The sequence below is a fragment of the Zootoca vivipara genome, chromosome 5, assembly GCF_963506605.1.
Source record: "Zootoca vivipara chromosome 5, rZooViv1.1, whole genome shotgun sequence".
Lineage (NCBI taxonomy): Eukaryota > Metazoa > Chordata > Lepidosauria > Squamata > Lacertidae > Zootoca > Zootoca vivipara.
In genome coordinates, this window is record NC_083280.1 from 44,637,925 (window position 1) to 44,656,100 (window position 18,176).

Genomic DNA, 18,176 nt, shown 5'->3' on the forward strand with positions numbered 1-18,176 from the left:
ATGCTCGGGACGCGAAGCAAAGCATGCTGGGAAACCGAGTTTCTTGTCGAGGGAAAGGAAAGCCCTCCTCCTGTTGGCTCGTCCGGGGTTTCAGCGAGAGATATAAAGGGTAGAGGGGGCCATCGCATTTATCAAACGCGTCGTTTCGTGTTTCCGATAAGAAATCAAATACAAGGCCTTGGGGCGGAAGTGAGAAGGCAAAGCTTTAAGGTAGCTACGCGATTGTGCCTTAGCGCGTCCACTCCCAAACAGAACAAAGCAGTCAAGAGAAGAGTTCATCCTTAAAAAAAAGAAAAGTTGAGCATTTAAATATTTTTCAGCCTTGTTAAAAATATAGTCCTGCCGATTCAAATTCCATTGAAAATGTAGTGCATTACATATATTGCAGAGGTGCGGATAGGAGAGCTTGGCTTTCAACATCCGTGCTGTGAAGATTCTTCTGAACACTGCAGGTTAGAGTTTGGCTACAGCCGATAATTCCTTACAGCTCCGTTAGGTTGGTTGGCCATACGTCTACCTCAGAAGACAAGGGAAGAGTTGTATTGTACGTCTACTGCGAATTCAGAATACTGCGATATAGCATTATAACCCCCTTTCATGTTACACCCACCCAGTATTGTTATCCCAAGTTGGAGGTAGCCCGAGTTACGTACAATAACTGTGCTGCTACCTGGGGGGGGGGTGAGGGTGGGAGGACATTACCCACCAGTCACAAAGTAAAATCTTAGTTTTCATCATCGAAAAAAGCGTAATTCGAACCCGGAAGTTGAAGGGATCCGTCTGCTAATCATTTTATATCCCTAATGTGATGTTTCTGTTACTCTTCCGAAAGTGTACAGTACTTGCACTGGGCCGGAAGGCTTTTCTTCGCGGTGGATTGTGGGACCTGTAGTTCCATTGTGTGAGAGCCTTACAGCGTGAGTTCTTTGTGCAATCCACCCAGTGCACAAATCGTTGCTGTTCTCCTTTATTCTGCATTGCTTGGCTGACATTTATAAACTTGGACTGTGACAATTTCTAGAATTGAATATGTTTAATTTCTAGCCTATCTCTCGCCACCCTGAACCATAGCTGCCAAGTTATCCCTTTTTTAAGGGATTTTCCCTTATGCTTAATAGGCTTCCTCGCGAGAAAAGAGAAAACTTGGCAGCTATGCCCTGAACACGCTGTCAAAGATATTTTTCATAATCTCAAATTCTAGGTCTGTAACGTTTTGAATAATAAAATTTTATTATGACAATCTCGACGTTTAGAACATCCTGCCCTCCCAAAGCAACCGTGTGGTCTTTCCCCCCCACAATCCCCCCACCCCACTCCAATTTGGGAAGGGTATAATGTGTTCTCCCGCTAAAGCCATATACAGTATGTGGCAATACTTTTCTGTTGGGGGAGTGGGGGAATACCAGTTTTGAGACCATCTGCTTTCTCTACAAAATGTGAGAAGCTGGATGAAGTGAGAAAAATAATAAAAACCATTAGAAATACAGTATGTGACTTTTAAGTTAATAGAGGGGAAAGTCGAAACAAATTTTTTTAAAAAAAATCCTTCTAGTAGCACCTTAGAGACCAACTAAGTTTGTCATCAGTATGAGCTTTCGTGTGCATGCACACTTCTTCAGATAGTTTAGAGGGGAAAGTATTCAGGAAGAACCAGCAATTTGGAATACTGGATTCAAACTGTTGTGTGTGGGAGAATAGTATCGCAACCAATAAAAGTATTCTCTGGCTATACAGTACCAGGCATATTGGATTCATGGAATCCTCTTGGAAGATTGCCAGCTTGCATTGGCAATCAATGATTCAATAGACTTTCCAATTTAGATGAATTTTTGTGCAAATTAATGTCACAAAACATTTGTTAACAGACCAATAGCCATAGTAACTAGTGTACACTGAAATTAAAGGTAAAGGGAAGGTAAAGGGACCCCTGACCATTAGGTCCAGTCGTGACCGACTCTGGGGTTGCGCGCTCATCTCGCATTATTGGCCGAGGGAGCCGGCGTATAGCTTCCAGGTCATGTGGCCAGCATGACAAAGCCACTTCTGGCGAACCAGAGCAGCACACGGAAACGCCGTTTACCTTCCCGCTGTAGCGGTTCCTATTTATCTACTTGCATTTTGACATGCTTTCGAACTGCTAGGTTGGCAGGAGCTGGGACCGAGCAACGGGAGCTCACCCTGTCACAGGGATTCGAACCGCTGACCTTCTGATCAGCAAGCCCTAGGCTCAGTGGTTTAACCCACAGCGCCACCTGGGTCCCCAAATTAAAATTAAAATACTCCAAAATACTCCAAAAATGCAATCCAACTACTGTAGAGTGATTTATGAATATGTATTTTGAAGATATCAAATTAACATTTTTAAGGTTCCAGGTTTATATGTACACTTTCTAGGGATTAAATTGCGCTGACTACAGTACAGCACAGTAAAAAAGCTTAGTATCACTCTGGTGTTGTCCCCCCCAGGGGGGCTGCCCTTCTCCTTCCCGGCTCTGCACATCAGCAAGATAAACAAAAATAACATACAGTATACACACATTTCAGTTCAGGTCTTCCCCCTCTTACAGTACCTTCCTATGTATGTTTATGTATCATATTTTTTCATGTATAAAACTAGGTTTTTCTCCTAAAAATGTCCAGAATTTGGGGGTGACTTATATACAGGTGCCATCTCCCCCCATTTTCTCAAATTGTGGTCCCCAAAAATAGGGGTCGTCTTATACATGGGGGCATCTTATAGATGGAAAAATATGGTAAGTCCCTTTGTGTTCAAGTTCTAGGGGTTCGTGTCTTTAGGACTTTAGCCTAAGAAAATGCCAAGGGTGCGCTTTTGTCCTTTTCCTAGTCTTTTTCCTGCTGTGCTGCCTGCCTGCTGTTAAATTAATTGTTCTTACTTGTGCATGTGAGCAACTTCATCCCTATCCCCAGCAAAATGCTGATTTCCCTCAGGAAGCCAACAATAGAAACATGTAATGTGCAGTTTTATGAGCTATTATCCCTACAACACAAGTAAAGCCATTCTCATGGGAAGCCTATTGCCTTCTCCAAGCAAACTTCCAACCATGGAAGCTTGTGCAAAGGAAGGCACCATGGCCTTTTTTTCAGCTGCTGGCTTGGTGTTGTGTTTGGAGAATTCAGCTCTCATTGTGAGTTGGCTGGTGACTTCCCATAGTTTTCTAATTTGTGGCTGTGGTGAGGGTCCATAGTCGTTAGTGTGCTTTAAACATGCCAGGTTTGTCTGCCCCCTACCACAGACACTGAGCAGTAGGGTGCAGGAAGTGGGAGACAACAGAACAGAAACATGCAGGACACTACAGAAAATATCCCAGGAGGTCACTGATCCCAGGAGGTTCATCACTGCATTTTGTGCACGACATGAGAGCAAAACCACTCTTATGAATGCACATGTGTCATAACCTAGGCGTGTTACCAAAAAGACAGGGGCAGTACTGTTGTCTATTTGAGAGGTATAAATATACTGGTTTCTAACTGTCCTGTTATTTATTTGCTAAGGGTTTGCTTGCAGGCTTGAAAGGTGATGTGTACATTGCCTTGGGGGGGTGGGGGTGGAAAAATGATCAGAAACCCAGTAACTAAGGCTATAATCCTATGTACACTTAGACTATAATGCTATGCATGCCTTCCAGCATAATCAATGTTCAAAACACATTCCAGCCGGGCAAAAACACAGTGCAAAACAGAGCCTGTGAGGGTTGTGGTCTGGGGAGAGGATGTTGCCAGAGGAAAGTTCCAAGGGTCTGATAGAGAAGCCTGGAAGACCACATTTGGCCCCCAGATGTTCCTCACCTCTGCCTTGGTGTTATTCTTTTCCTTTTCAAAAGAGCCATTACAATGATATTTCAAGCGACTGAGATCTACCACCATACCTCTTCACTTTGGCATGTGTTCCCTTTGGCATGCGTTTCCTGTTAGTGCCATTTTAGCAGTGTGGGTTTGTAAAAATCTGTTTTTACATGCACACCAAAATACTTTTTCACCTATTTTTTTCTAATTTGTAAAACAAATTCATGCAATGAATTTTTTTAAAAAAAACATTTGGATGCATACTTTAAAAATTGACCCTAAAATGCCATGCTTAAGTACAGTACCTTGTTACTCTCCCACCAATATGGCTATACTATGCCTCTCGGTGTGGCTGAAACATAACACAACATATATGTTTAGAAAGTGCTATTCTCGATGAAATACAGAATCATTTGCAAGCTCACATGCAGCTCACAGAGTAAGCGAAACTACCAATTAACACTAAAAGCTTGCAACCTGGAATTATTATGTCAATAGGCCCTGTCTTTTGCAGGAGTAGAATCAATGTGACTTGAGTTTACAGAGAATTATATACTGTACAGTAGATGCTGGTCGAAGTTTTGGAGAAGTGTGTCACCAAAAGTTTGATGATACATGGCTGCTCTATTTCTCTCTGACATCTGAGTTGGGAGAGGCTGAACACAGTCCAGAACACTTGCCTGGATGAAGTTGTGGAATGGATGAAGGCTAATAAACCGAGCTTCAACCTTGGGAAGAGGGAGACATTGTGGGTAGGTGGTTCCTGTGTGCAGGCTATTGGACACTTGCCTTTTCTGGATTGGGTTGTTGTGCCACAGAAAGAAAAGGTTTTGTGGGGTGCTCCTGGATCCATCTTAGTGTCAACTACAGCCATTCTTGGTCAGGGATAGCATATCTGCAGCAATTGGTAACTCAGGACTTTATTACTGGAATACACTGCATGTGTGATTATCCTTGTGCCTGGTCCAAAAGCTCTTGATGGGGACAGAGTAACTTCAGCACATAATACTGGTGCTTAAAAGCTTGCACTGGCTACTAATACTGTATATTATTGGGTAAAGGTTGTTGCATTTACAAGTCCTTTAGCAACTTTGGTCCAGGATATCTTAAAGACCACCGGATCCCTTATATCCCAGCCCAATCACAGAGCATAGCTCGTAAGTACTGTTTCATTGAGTGCTGTGGTCCCAAGCCTGTGTTGTGTTTTTTCCTTTTTGTTTCTATGCTGAATTTTAATTGTTCTTATTCATCACAATTTTATGTACGCTGCTTAAAAATTCTGACAATGAAGCAGTATACAAACACGTGAAATAAAATAAATAAGCATGTATTTGTAGGATCAATTATTTTAAATCATTTTTAAGAGACAGCTGGCTTGATGCTGAAGGTACTGTGTCATACTAGAATGGTTAAAAAAAAACTGGGTTCAAATACCCCCTCATTCTGGATGATACGTGGGGGTGGCTTTGAACTTGTCACTCTTTCAGCCTTAACCAACCTCACAAGGTTTTTTTTTTTTGATCCTGTAATGAAGGAGGAAGGGTGGGGATAATGATAAGAAAAACATGATCATTGATGCTTGTTATCCTGAAATGACCTCATGTCGCCTCTACTTTGGCGTTGCGCGGAGTCCCCATATAGCAAGGGCGCAACTACCAACCCCCATAGCAGAGAGAGCGAGCAGATGGCAAAGGGGCTTCAGACCAAGAGGAGCCTACATCGCAAATACCCTTCTCCCAGTTTTTGCCACAAAACCCTGCTTTTCCACAGCCTGGCTGAGCTTGAAGCTCGGGCGACTCTTCCTCCCCCCTCAAGCCCTCCCTCTTCCTCCGGGCAGAAAGACGTCTTGCAATGGCAGGTGGGCGCCCCTAGGTGTCAGGGTTGTGCCTCAGGAAGAGGTTAACGCGGCGTCGGCAACTTCGGCTTCAAGGCGCGGGGGATTGGCGATGTCGCCTGCCTGTCAAGGCGGGAGGAGGCGGGACGCCGCCGCTCGGGGCCGGGGTCGCGAAGGGAGTTGGGAGCGACCATTTGGGCTGTGCATGCGGGACAGGGCTGCCGTCCTTCGCTCGGCCCTTCCGGTGCCCCGCGGGGTGCGCAGCTCCCGCGCGCCCTCTCTTCCTCTCCCCCGCTTTGCAGGCTCCTCCATGGAGACCGCCGCCCCCGCTCCCCCCGGCCCCGCTACGGCGGCGGTGGCGGCGGCGGCCCCCTTCCCTCCGCTCTTCCCCCCGGGGCTGCACGGCATCTACGGCGAGTGCCGGCGCCTGTACCCGGAGCAGCCCAACCCGCTGCAGGTCACCGCCATCATCAAGTACTGGTGAGTGGAGGGGAAGGAAGGACCCGCTCGGCGTCCGCTGCGGGGGGCGAGGGGTTCCCAGGGAGGGAGGGAGGCCTTGGGGGTCCCTGAAGGAGGTTCAGGGTCTGGGGCAGTTTTTACGGGAAAGGCTGCTGTTTGTATGCATTGGCTGTGGGGGTGAGGGGCAGCGGGTGGGCGAAGAAGCCCCGGGAGGTATCTAGGCTCCCTGAAACGGCGGGGGGGGGGCGGTATCTGAGGCAGGACTTGGCGACGGAGGTCGAGTGGGTTTGTGGGGAGGGTCTCTCGGAAGGCCCGGAGGGGCTTTGTGGTGGGAGAGTTTGGGGTTTCCCGGGTGCCCTGGGCCTTTTCGCCTCGGATGTGCCAGACTTTAGTTTCGGGGAGTTGGTAGGTGAGGGGCGGAGGCAGGAGGAGGGAGGAGGGAGGGCGGCATCTCTCTGAGCGAGGAGGTGGGGGTCAGCCTCTTGGTCAGAGTCCTCAACCCTCACAGGATGTGCAGATTTAGGCCTCAGTTGGAATAGGGGTTTTTAAGAGGGGCCCGTGATCTTTTCAGAGCTTCGTTCATTGATCTGGGCACAGTGTTGTAAAGAGGTGAGGGTTGAGGCGGCGTTGATATGAGAGGGGGGTTTTGCTAGGGAGCAGGCCGAGCTGTGTGGGGACCCATAGCCACGGTGAAATCTTGACCTGTGTGTGAGGTGGGTTGAGAGAGCAGCCATTCTTAAACTTTGGTATAAGTAGTCCCCTTAGGATGGTGAAATACTTCTCCACCCTGAGTAATACACTAGCTAGAGGACTTGGCTGAAGATACTTTCCTTTTATTGAGGTAAAATAAAGTAGTGAGCGGTGTTCCACTTGCCGCTTGCAAGTTTTGCAAAAGTGGGTGCATAGACTTAAGGAAGCCTCTCTATATCGCACTTGAAACAAACAAACAAAATCCTTCCAGTAGCACCTTAGAGACCAACTAAGTTTGTCATTGGTATGAGCTTTCCTGTGCATGCACACTTATTCAGATGCACTGAAAGAGTAGTCACCAGACCCTTATATATAGTGAGAGGGTGGGGAGGGGTGATTGGCTGATAGGTGTGGTAAACCTGTTGACTGTATATTGCACTTGTTATTAAAACTGCTTTGTGACATTCTTGTGCAATACTTTTTGCAGAAGTGTGTTCCTTTCCCTCTGTTTTTCTTTTTCTCTCTCTACCTTCCTTCATCTTTCCTTCTCTCTAATTTTGTGTGCCTCTATAGTTAAATATATGCACGTGCCCTCTTTGATCTTCAGACAGGCAAAGACTTATTGTGCGTGCCCTGAATGATTGCATGCAACTGTTTACACAAGGACTCTGTACAATTTACATGAATTGCTTCACCTGTGCTGATACTTAATGTGTACATGTTCATTTGTTAGTGTGGCCCAATGCTGCATGTCCATCTCCTAAGTTTAACCTCCTGTGTCTTATACACTTTAGTTTTGTACGTGCTATGTTTTAAAGCACACTCAAAGCACATTTCTCTCATGGAATTCTGGGCACAGTAGTTAAGGGTTAGGGACGTGGGTGGCGCTGTGGTCTAAACCACTGAGCCTAGGGCTTGCTGATCGGAAGGTCAGCGGTTCTAATCCCTGCGACTAAGTCCCGTTGCTTGGTCCCAGCTCCTGCCAACCTAGCAGTTCAAAAGCACGTCAAAGTGCAAGTAGATAAATAGGTACCACTCTGGCGGGAAGGTAAATGGCGTTTCCATGCGCTGCTCTGGTTTTGCCAAAAGCGGCTTAGTCATGCTGGCCACATGACCCAGTCCTAGAAAAAGTGTCTGTGGCCAGACGTCGGCTCCCTCAGCCAGTAAAGCGAGATGAGCACCGCAACCCCAGAGTCATTCGCGACTGGACTTAACTGTCAGGGGTCCTTTACCTTTACAGTGGTACCTCGGGTTACTAACTTAATTCGTTCTAGAGGTCCATTCTTAACCCGAAACAGTTCTTAACCTGAAGCACACTTTTGCTAATGGGGCCTCCTGTTGCCGCTGCTCCGCTGGCACGCGATTTCATTTCATATCCTGGGGCAATGTTCTTAACCTGGAGCAAACACTTCCTGGTTAGCGGTGTTTGTAACCCGAAGCATCTGTAACCCGAGGTACCACTGTACTTAGTTAGGGGTTGCTGGGATTATTGGTTGTAGCTTGAATGTCCCAGCTGGAACTGTCTGTTCTACTCAGTTTTGAGCTTGCTATAGCCTTTGTTATTTCGATTCTAGGTTTTGTTGAGTCAAAAATATGCTATTGGGAGAACATTATGCAGCTATACCCTTTTTATAATGGGAGGACCTATTCACAAATATAAGTGACACCCATCATACCCATATTCAGGACAGGAAACCTAGTTAGACAGTAGTTAGCTTGTTGTTGTTGTTGTTTAGTCGTTTAGTCGTGTCCGACTCTTCGTGACCCCATGGACCATAGCACGCCAGGCATTCCTGTCTTGCACTGCCTCCCGCAGTTTGGTCAAACTCATGTTCGTAGCTTCGAGAACACTGTCCAACCATCTCGTCCTCTGTCGTCCCCTTCTCCTAGTGCCCTCAATCTTTCCCAACATCAGGGTCTTTTCCAGGGAGTCTTCTCTTCTCATGAGGTGGCCAAAGTATTGGAGCCTCAGCTTCACGATCACTACTTAAACCAGTATAAGTAGTTAGCTTATACTGGTTTAATATAGTAATGTGTGCATTACCTTTTCCAATAAAATTTTCTGGCTATTTATGTTTAGTGACACCAGAATATTTTGTGCTGTGATGTCTTTAACTACTTTCTGTGAATCTGGCTAGTTCTTACTGAATGCAGTTTTACCACAGGCTGTTTGCATCTGATGTGGCAATGAGTTCCCTGGATTGAGTGTGACAAATCTGTTTGAATGTGCAATAAGCTAAAAAAAAATCTGCATAGGCATGGGATTTCACTGGTTTCCACAAAATAAAATGCAAACTAGGGACTGCAATAACCTTATGTTGGTGAGAGTCAGGATAATTCTGCTTGTAGCAGAGCCATATGTAGATTAAAAAACAAACTCCGCCTATTTCAAGTAGTGTTGCCTTAGCTACTTTGATTTGGAGTGGTATTTTTATCTCCTTCAGTAACCCTACATAGCTCCGAGCTGCTCTTCCTCAGTGAGAAATAACAAGCACTAGGAGGTAGTCTGAAATGTCTGTTTGCCAAAGAATAGTTGTGAGACAAGCATCTGGCCCAGACAATGCTGATCAAAACTTATTTGGAATGCTCATCTTCTTTAGCCTCCCAATGGCACATATCTTTGGATGCTTGCACAGAGCTAATTTGTTATTTTGTGTGTCTCAGAAGCTCTTCTGTAAAGTTGTCTCTCCTCTTCATAACAACCACTTTCTTTGCCTATATAGAAATTGAAAATGCTGAAACAGCTGGTGTCATGGGGATGCTGTATGCCCTCTGCCCCTATCTTCTGGTTGGAAATTAGCTTATGCTTTGGTTTGGGGTGGGAGTTGTAGCTTTCTCAACTAAATGGATGGATGGGGAAACTCTGTATGCCAGCTATTAATGTAACTATCTAGATCAGAGTGGCCCCACTTGAAAAGTTTGAGGGGACACCCCCACCAACCTCTCATGCTGCCTTCCCAAATGCTAAGATGAGGAGGAGGCATGAGGCTCTGGTAGGGTCCTAGGGTCCTAGAGCCCTCATACCTCCTTCCCAAAGCACAGTGCCTCACTTACCTGGCTTTGGGAAGACAGCACAAGGGGTGGGTGGGTGTCAAATGCATACAGCCCATAGGCCACAGATTGGACCACCTTGCTCTAGATGAAGGTTGCATATGAAGCATCCTTATAGCTCAGTCAGTAGAGCATGAGACTCTTAATCTCAGGGTTGTGGGTTTGAGCCCCATATTGAGTGAAAGACTCCTGCATTGCAGTGGTTGGGGTTGATGACGCTCATGGTCCCTTTCAACTTTTCCTTTCTATGATGTTCAGATGGGATGCTAATGCCCAGAACACAGGGGCAATGTTTAGGTGATCTGAAGAAGTGTGAATGCACATGAAAACTCATACCAATGACAAACTTAGTTGGTCTCTAAGGTGCTACTGTAAGGAGTTTTTTAATTTTGTTTCAACTACGGCAGACCAACACGGCTACCTACCTGTAACTAAGCGATCTCTGTGTTAGGTTCATTTATCTTTTACAAAGAAGTTCATGAGACAAGTCGTCATTTGAGCCATAGTCCATGACTGAATTTGTCAAATATTGGGAAACCTTTTAAAAAAGAACTGGAGAAGAAATTTGAATGGCTCAGTTGGTGGCCATGAGGAACCATGCATCTATGTCCACTCACACATACTGTAAACATGCTGCCTGTGGACTCTTAAGGTTATCAGTTACTTAAAGGGAGAAAGAACTAAAAGAATATGTGGCACCTTAAAAGCTAAGATTTCAATCCTGACAATACCTACTTAGAAGTAAGTCCTGTTGTATTCAGAGGGACTTATCACAGGTAAGTGGGGTTAGGATTGCAGCCTAACACATTTTATTATGGCACCAGTTTTCATGAACTATAGTTTGCCTATTTTTCCTTCCTCTGTGACAATTGAGGCAGCTAAATTATAAGCCAGGCAAGGTAACTGCTACCTCTATGCTTTTTTCTTCTGGCTGGTCCACCTGGCAACAGTTACCTATCTCAGTTCCTTCCAGCCAAACTTTCAAGTCTTACCTGATCCATGTGTAGCACTTCCCACATTTCTAGTTTAAGTACCTCTGGGTTCTTTGGGGAGGTAGGGTAGAGTATAATATGTATGTATAGATAGATGTTGCTGCAAAACATAGCATGCTGTGATATTGGGGGCCTGCAGCCCTTGCTGATAGAGATGGTGGTGAGGACAGTCTGCCTCACATGCTGTCCCTTCTTCTGCATGCAAGGCAGTCTGTTCTAATGGTCTTTGTGAAGGAGGAGGGGTCTAGTCTGAGCTGGTGACCCAGCAGAAGCTGGAGAAGACTAGAGAGTATACTAAACATTGTATTACAGTATAGCCTTTTTCTTAGAAAGCTCTAGGCAAAAGCAAAATTAAAAAAAAATATTTTCAGGAACAGTGGCTGGTGAATGCTCAAATAACATTCCCATTACGGTACTTTAGACCAGGCATCCCCAAACTTTGGCCCTCCAGATGTTTTGGACTACAATTCCCATCATCCCTGACCACTGGTCCTGTTAGCTAGGGATCATGGGAGTTGTAGGCCAAAAATCTGGAGGGCCGCAGTTTGGGGATGCCTGCTTTAGACACTAGAGTAGAATTACCCAAAAAATTATATGTTCCTACCAGTTTTTGCTGTTACCAGTGGAATCAAGCATAGCTTTATTATTTATTTAATTCATAACATTTATATACCACTGGATTGTAAAAAGCCTCACAGTGGTTTACAAAAAGATAAAACAATATAATCAAGAAAAATGTACAACCATACTTAAAAACACAAGAATTAAAATACAAAAACAGATTAAAATTACTTCAATCTATTACCAGTAATAGATGCTAGTTTCCCCTCATCTGTTCCCTTTCAAATGGAGATGCCATCTGAAAATTTTATAGCATGTAATCCAATACTTAAGCACTAAGGAGATTGCACTCAGGTTTTGGGTTGATTGAACAAACTGAGGACAGGTTTCCTTTTTTAAAGGGCTTTCTTCTCAGCTTTTTGTTTCTCAAAGTGGAACACAACAATTCATGACTTAAACTTCAGTGTTTTTATTTATTTAATGCTTCCCCAGGAATAGTCTCCTAAAGTGTGTGCAAGGGTTATTTTTCATTAGTGAGAATGGTCTGATCAGCATACTCTGCTTTAGTTTCACGCTCTCAAAAACAGTGCTGATTAAGCACTTTCCCAATGTTTAAAGCATTGAAGCTACATTGTGCCGCTTGCAAATATGGCCTTTGTCCCTGAGGCTAATGTTCTTTCTTCCAAATGAATCCTTTGGTAGAGGGAGTTTAGAAGGCTCACATCCTGTGTGTTAACCTTTGTGACTGTTCCAAATAGAATTCTGAAAAGTTATCTTGCTTATAATTGGGATTCATGGAAAAAAAATACCGGTAGTGGTTAGACACAGCATTCTTCATTATTTTGCTGAAAATAATTGTTTACAGTACATAAAAAACAAAAGTAGGTGTGTTTGTGCATCAGAAATATTCTCCAAAATCCACAGTTGGGCAATACCTTTATTACAACCAACCAAAATCTCACAAAATGGTAGCAAGCCGTCTAGTTCTCCAGAACTCCTCTTCATCAAGAAAGATGTTATTCAGGAGTGGGCGGGGGCAGCAGGCCTGTGCAGAGCTTGTCTGAGGCCTGGGGTGGAAGTCTTGTTAGAATAAAATTATAAACTCAAAAAATCAGCTAGTCTCTAGTGGGGGGGGGGGGCAACCAGCTTAGTCCTCTGAGGCCTGGGACAAGGGTACTCTGCTGTCCCCCACCTTTGCGTGGGTGGTGAGGGCTACATAATTATACCCTATATGTTTAGGGAAGCTTTTAATCTTTAAGAAATTAGTGTATTTTAATATTTCTGTTGGAAGCCGCCCAGAGTGGCTGGGGAGGCCCAGCCAGATGGGCGGGGTATAAATAATAAATTATTATTATTATTATTATTATTATTATTATTATTACCACCCAGCTTCTCCCCTAGCTAGATGAGGAATGGTGAATGCAGACAGGGATGCCAACTAGATTTCCCAGATTGTGAACTCTGTGTGGATTGGGTCCCCTGCATCCTGTCCCCACCCCCTTGCAGTAGATGCACCAATAGTCTGACACACATTTCTTTGCAGATTTTAAGAAGGTGGTATGCCTGGCAACACTACTGATTCTGACTGCTTTCATGAGTATGAATAGTAGGGCTTCAATGTTTAATTGTTTGAGTTAAAACAACTTAATTGATTATTAGAAGATGTCCTCAGTTAGCCAACTTTATTTTTAATTGCCTTTTCTGCATCTTATTAGAAACAAAGTAGCAATGCCTCTTGCTTTATAACTGTTGGTTTTACCTATATGTGGTGTTGTTTAGTCGTTAAGTCGTGTCCGACTCTTCGTGACCCCATGGACCATAGCACGCCAGGCACTCCTGTCTTCCACTGCCTCCCGCAGTCTGGTCAAACTCATGTTCGTAACTTCGAGAACACTGTCTAACCATCTCACCCTCTGTCGTCCCCTTCTCCTCGTGCCCTCAATCTTTCCCAACATCAGGGTCTTTTCCAGGAAGTCTTCTCTTCTCATGAGGTGGCCAAAGTATTGGAGCCTCAGGTTCACGACCTGTCCTTCCTTTACCTATATGTATATGTAAATGTATGTAAACAGGTGATGGTCCTAATAGCATTTTGTAGAGCTGAATATTCCACATTATTTCCTTCAGAGCAGAAAGCTTAGGTGGGAAATTAAGTTATTTATTTCTGAAGTTAATTAGGGCTTGCATTATGACGTTTCTTTCTTTTTTAAAAAGTAATATTTTCTGTGGCTCTGTTTTGTGAACATTAATTGGGTGTTTGAGACAAATGACTTACTTTGGAGAAACACTTTAAATATATAGTAAATATATTTTATTCCTGACCTTTCTACCTTGTATTGGAAGGGACTGGCTCTTGTATAAGAATTTTCATTCTTATCGCTCATTTTGAAAAAGAAGCATTTTGTCTTGTGAGACATGTAGTATATTTTCAGACTTGCCTTTAATTTAGTAAACAAAAATACTAAAAATGTAATTTGGTAATAAAACAAAATATATGAGATGCTTTGAAGGCATGGCAACAACATAGATCTAGTACAACAACAACAGGGCAAAGTTCTTGCCTGTCTACCATGAGTTTTTTCTCAAGGAAGTGGGTTTAATGATATTGAGTGTTGATAAATGCATTTGCTGAAAACCATCCCCATCTCTAATACTGACCTGCAGCTTATTTGTGTCCTTTTTTCAAATAGGTTAGGTGGACCTGATCCTCTGGACTACGTCAGTATGTACAGGAATTTGGGGAGTCCATCCCAGAATGTTCCTGAGCACTGGCACTATGTAAGCTTTGGACTGAGTGACTTGTATGGTGATAACAGAGTACATGAGTAAGTTTTTAATAATTCCCATTTACTGTGGATTGTGACTTTCTGTAGTAGACAGAAATGTGATAGAAGCAGCATGCATGCACACAGACATACAAAAAATAGATTTATGTGACAAAGATAGAATGGGGCTGTCTTTTCCCAGAGCATTGTTGCTGGCCTGCAAGTACCAGATTTCAACAAAAGTTTTTAAAAAATAGCTACTGGAATTCAATATGAAATTGCTAAACTAGAATTTTATCAGCAAATTTTATTATATTTGTTCAAGGTTTGAGAGAAAGTCTCCCACTGTATGTGTTAAATTAGCATAGCAAGGATAGGAAGGATTATATTATTGCTATTGTGAATAGTAACTTTGCTTACTTTTCCAAGGAAATGTCACTTAAAGTTCCTGTAACACTTTATGGCCTTTGGCATTGCTGTTTACAATTCTCTGCCATTTATACCTCTGTGTGTCTATCATGTTAGCTTCACACGTCATTAAAGTGGTATACAGTCCATGAGCACCAAAGCCATGCTTTTGGTTTTTGCAACTTTTCTAAAGCATATACACAGTAACATTTACAACTAGCTGCCCTGTCCCTGTCACCTGTGTTGCTAGTGAGACCCAGTCCTGAAGACTTCCTCTATTTTCTGCAGCATTGAGTGTCAGGACAATGTTATTGGTCATACTCTGAGTAGACCCATTAAAATCAGTTGACTCAGCATGCCTGTGGTGCTCATGGACTGTATACCACTTTATGAAGTGTGAACCTAACATGACATAAGTACATTGATTTCAGTGTGTTTGTTTTGAATATAACTTAAATTGGTCTGCACTGAATATGGGTTGGTTACATACAACCATTTAAACTGTAGCTTCATATCTGTTAACATTTTATTTAAATATGTAGTTGATTAGGATATAGTGTACCATGTTTCATTTTGCCCCTGTGACAATAGGGGATTCAGGTGGATGGGTGTTGGGCTAACCTTATGTCATTTGTAGATTCCACACTGACAGAAAAGTGTCAGGCTAGTCACAGAGAGGCCTGGTTATAACAATCAGTGCAGTGGTGGCACAAGTTATTTGATCTGGAGTAAACTGCATTTTAGCCCATCTAGCACCCTGCAAGCCTCTAGGACACAGTCCCGCAGGCATCTGGTTGGCTGTTGTGAGAACAGGATGCTGGACTCTATAGGCCATTGGCCTGATTCAGCAGGCTTTGAGGTAATGCCCCTTCCCATATGACACTAATTAGGCTTCAAGGTAGTCACAGAATCATAGAGTTGGAAGGGGAACCTCAGGGTCATCTAGTCCAACCTCCTGCAATGCAGAAATTCAACTAAAGCACCTATGAGAGGGCCATCCAACCTCTGCTTACAAACCGCCAGTGAAGGAGAGTCCATCACTTTCCAAGGGAGTCTGTTCCAATGTTGAATAGTTCTTATCATTAGAAACATCTTCCTGATGTTTAGTCTGACTCTCCTTTTTTGTAACTTGAAGCCACTGGTTTGGGTTGGTAATATTTTAAGTTAATCAACTCTAATTTAATCTGTTACCCTGTTGCTAGCAGCAGAATGCCATTAGAATCAGCTCCTTGGTCCCCAGTTTCTGTGGAAAGGAAAGGGCCATGCCCACTAATCAGGGCAACACAGGCTCACAGTACTGTATTTTGAAATAAGAATGTCTAGCTTGAATTGAGGCCACTGTATTAATAATGGAATTGCAAACAGATGTAACAAGTGAGGTGTGAATGTTAACTTAAATTTTATATTTTAATGATCCTGCAAAGGCAGAAATGTAGCCCACCCATGCTTCCTTGTTGGCAAACTTATTTCTAGTTAGAAGGGTGTGGTTTTCCTTTTCTGCTTAAATACTGGTTGTTTAAATCTAAATAAATAAATTTATTTAAAAGCACTGTAGTGGCATGAATTATTCCTGATTTTAGATGTCTTTTTCATTCAAAAAATACTAGGCAAAAGAACTTTATGTTGTAATGGCAAACATGACACCAGCTTTAAATGTCAACATCTTCAGTCAGTACGGTACATTTGTCAGGATGGAGTTTGTAGCTGTGGAATTAATATTGTTGAAATTGGATTCTTAAATATATCAGGAAGAGGCAATATCTTTAGGTCTGATTCAGTTTAGGACTAAGGACAACTAACTTGCCCTTTTTGGTGTATGATATCTGGAATATCCCTTTATCTTATTTTATTTTATTTCATAAATTTTATACTGTTTTTACACTGTTTGATTGTCCAAAAAAAGACCCATGCCTTGTGGTTTACAAAAAGATAAAACAATAAAATCTAGAAAATATTACAACTCTACTTGTTATCCAAACTATTTTACCCATAGCAATTTACTTTTCTTCAAAAAGGAGGAAAATGAATGTCCCCCATTTCATGCACATTTGCTTAGGGCAATTTTATAAATCTTGAAACATTCAGCCACACACCTCAAATAGTATCCTGCCTCCCTCATTCACAGCATCAAGGCACTTTTTCATATTTCCTGTTCTCTGTTGGTGGTAGACCTCCCTTGAAGCCATGGCCACCTTGTGGAATTTATTTTCTTGTGTGTGTTTGGCTTTAAAATGTCATTTGTTTAAAGTAGTTAATGTAAAAGACGGGCCACCTACAGAGAGGCTGCCTTGCACTGCTTAAACTCACACACAATCCCTGGAACTAAAACACATCCTTATTGTTAAATATTTTAGAGTTCAAGATTTTTTTTTAACTGTGGAGGGAGACTTGTTTTATGTTTACAGCACAGTAGTTGAACTTACAAGGAAGGCTGCTTTTAATAAAAGGAATGTAACCAAGTTTAGCTCGGGGCAAAGCCGCTCTGCAGCATATCTTGCATGTTCTTCTTTGGAGAATAACCCTCTTTCCTTTCTAGTGTAAAATAGTTTCCCAGTGCACAGTGATAATAGTTGTGGTGTGGGGGGCAGGGAGGGCTGGCTGTTCAAGAACAGTAAAGCTAACAAATGTCCGAGAGCATTTTCTTTTCTTTTAAGACATTAGCATGTTGGCACTTTTGTTAACTCCTGACTTACGCATTCTAGGTTAGAACTGAGAATCCCAGTTCCCCTTTCACTGAGTTCTTCAAGGTCTTTGGGAGGTTGGGCTGCTGTGTGTGACCTGTGCTTTCACATGCTAGTCCTCATTGCATCATTCCTCCTAACTATTTCTCTCCTGCATTAGGTGAACCCAAGCTGGATCATGCTTGTTTTCTACATTGTTCAATATTCCGAGCCTCCAAAACTGCTAATCAGTTTTCTAAACTGCTAATTACCTGTTTTCTAACTGATTAATTTGTATCTGTTCATGGGCTCTGTAGGAATGGGGAAAATCCTGTTCCTTCTTGCAACAGGTCACTGAACTGACTAATTATAGCATTCTCTGTGAGGCCTAGGAAGGCAGCATTACCAGATCTCTCTCTGTCTCCTTTGGCAAAAAACAGACATCAGCCAGATAAACTAAATGGAACTAATTGTTTTTATATATGTGAGTTACAGACATTCCATAAAAACAATTCCAGTGTGGTTTGTGTATTGTGTAATGTAAGACTAATTGAAAAAATATTAGAAATACTTATTAGTTTGGATACTGAAAAGTTGAATACTGTTTGATCTTGAACATTTCCCCCCAGAAATTGTAGTACGGTAAATGTGATATTGCACCAATGTGTGTGAGCTCACAGGAGCAAGAGTTTTGCAAGGAAAATTATTCTTGCTTATTATAAACTGAAAAGCAAACTTAATCCTACAACAATTACACGTGCCGTCTTCCGAGTCCTGATCTGTTAAGCCTTTCTGAGGAGTTTCTAACAATACTGACTAGATGACCCTCAGGGTCCCTTCCAACTCTGCAACTTACATTCGGGTTGCCACAGGCATGGAGTGGGGAGTTTAACTCTTTCTTCCTCTTCCTTAGGAATTTTTGTTTTCAAGCATACTAGTTGCGTTTGGAATAAGT

General features: G+C 42.9%; 1 protein-coding gene across 2 annotated transcripts in view; it reads left to right on the forward strand.

Moving 5' to 3' along the window:
* Window positions 1-5,783: 5,783 nt before the first annotated feature.
* Window positions 5,784-18,176, forward strand: part of SUFU (SUFU negative regulator of hedgehog signaling) — a 76,652-nt gene continuing 64,259 nt past the window's right edge. For both annotated transcript variants that reach the window (XM_035132658.2, XM_060274707.1), the window contains exons 1-2: window positions 5,784-6,118; window positions 14,079-14,213. In XM_035132658.2, the coding sequence (XP_034988549.1) occupies window positions 5,844-6,118; window positions 14,079-14,213 (410 nt within the window). In that variant the 5' untranslated portion in view covers window positions 5,784-5,843. The remainder of the gene's footprint in view (window positions 6,119-14,078; window positions 14,214-18,176) is intronic.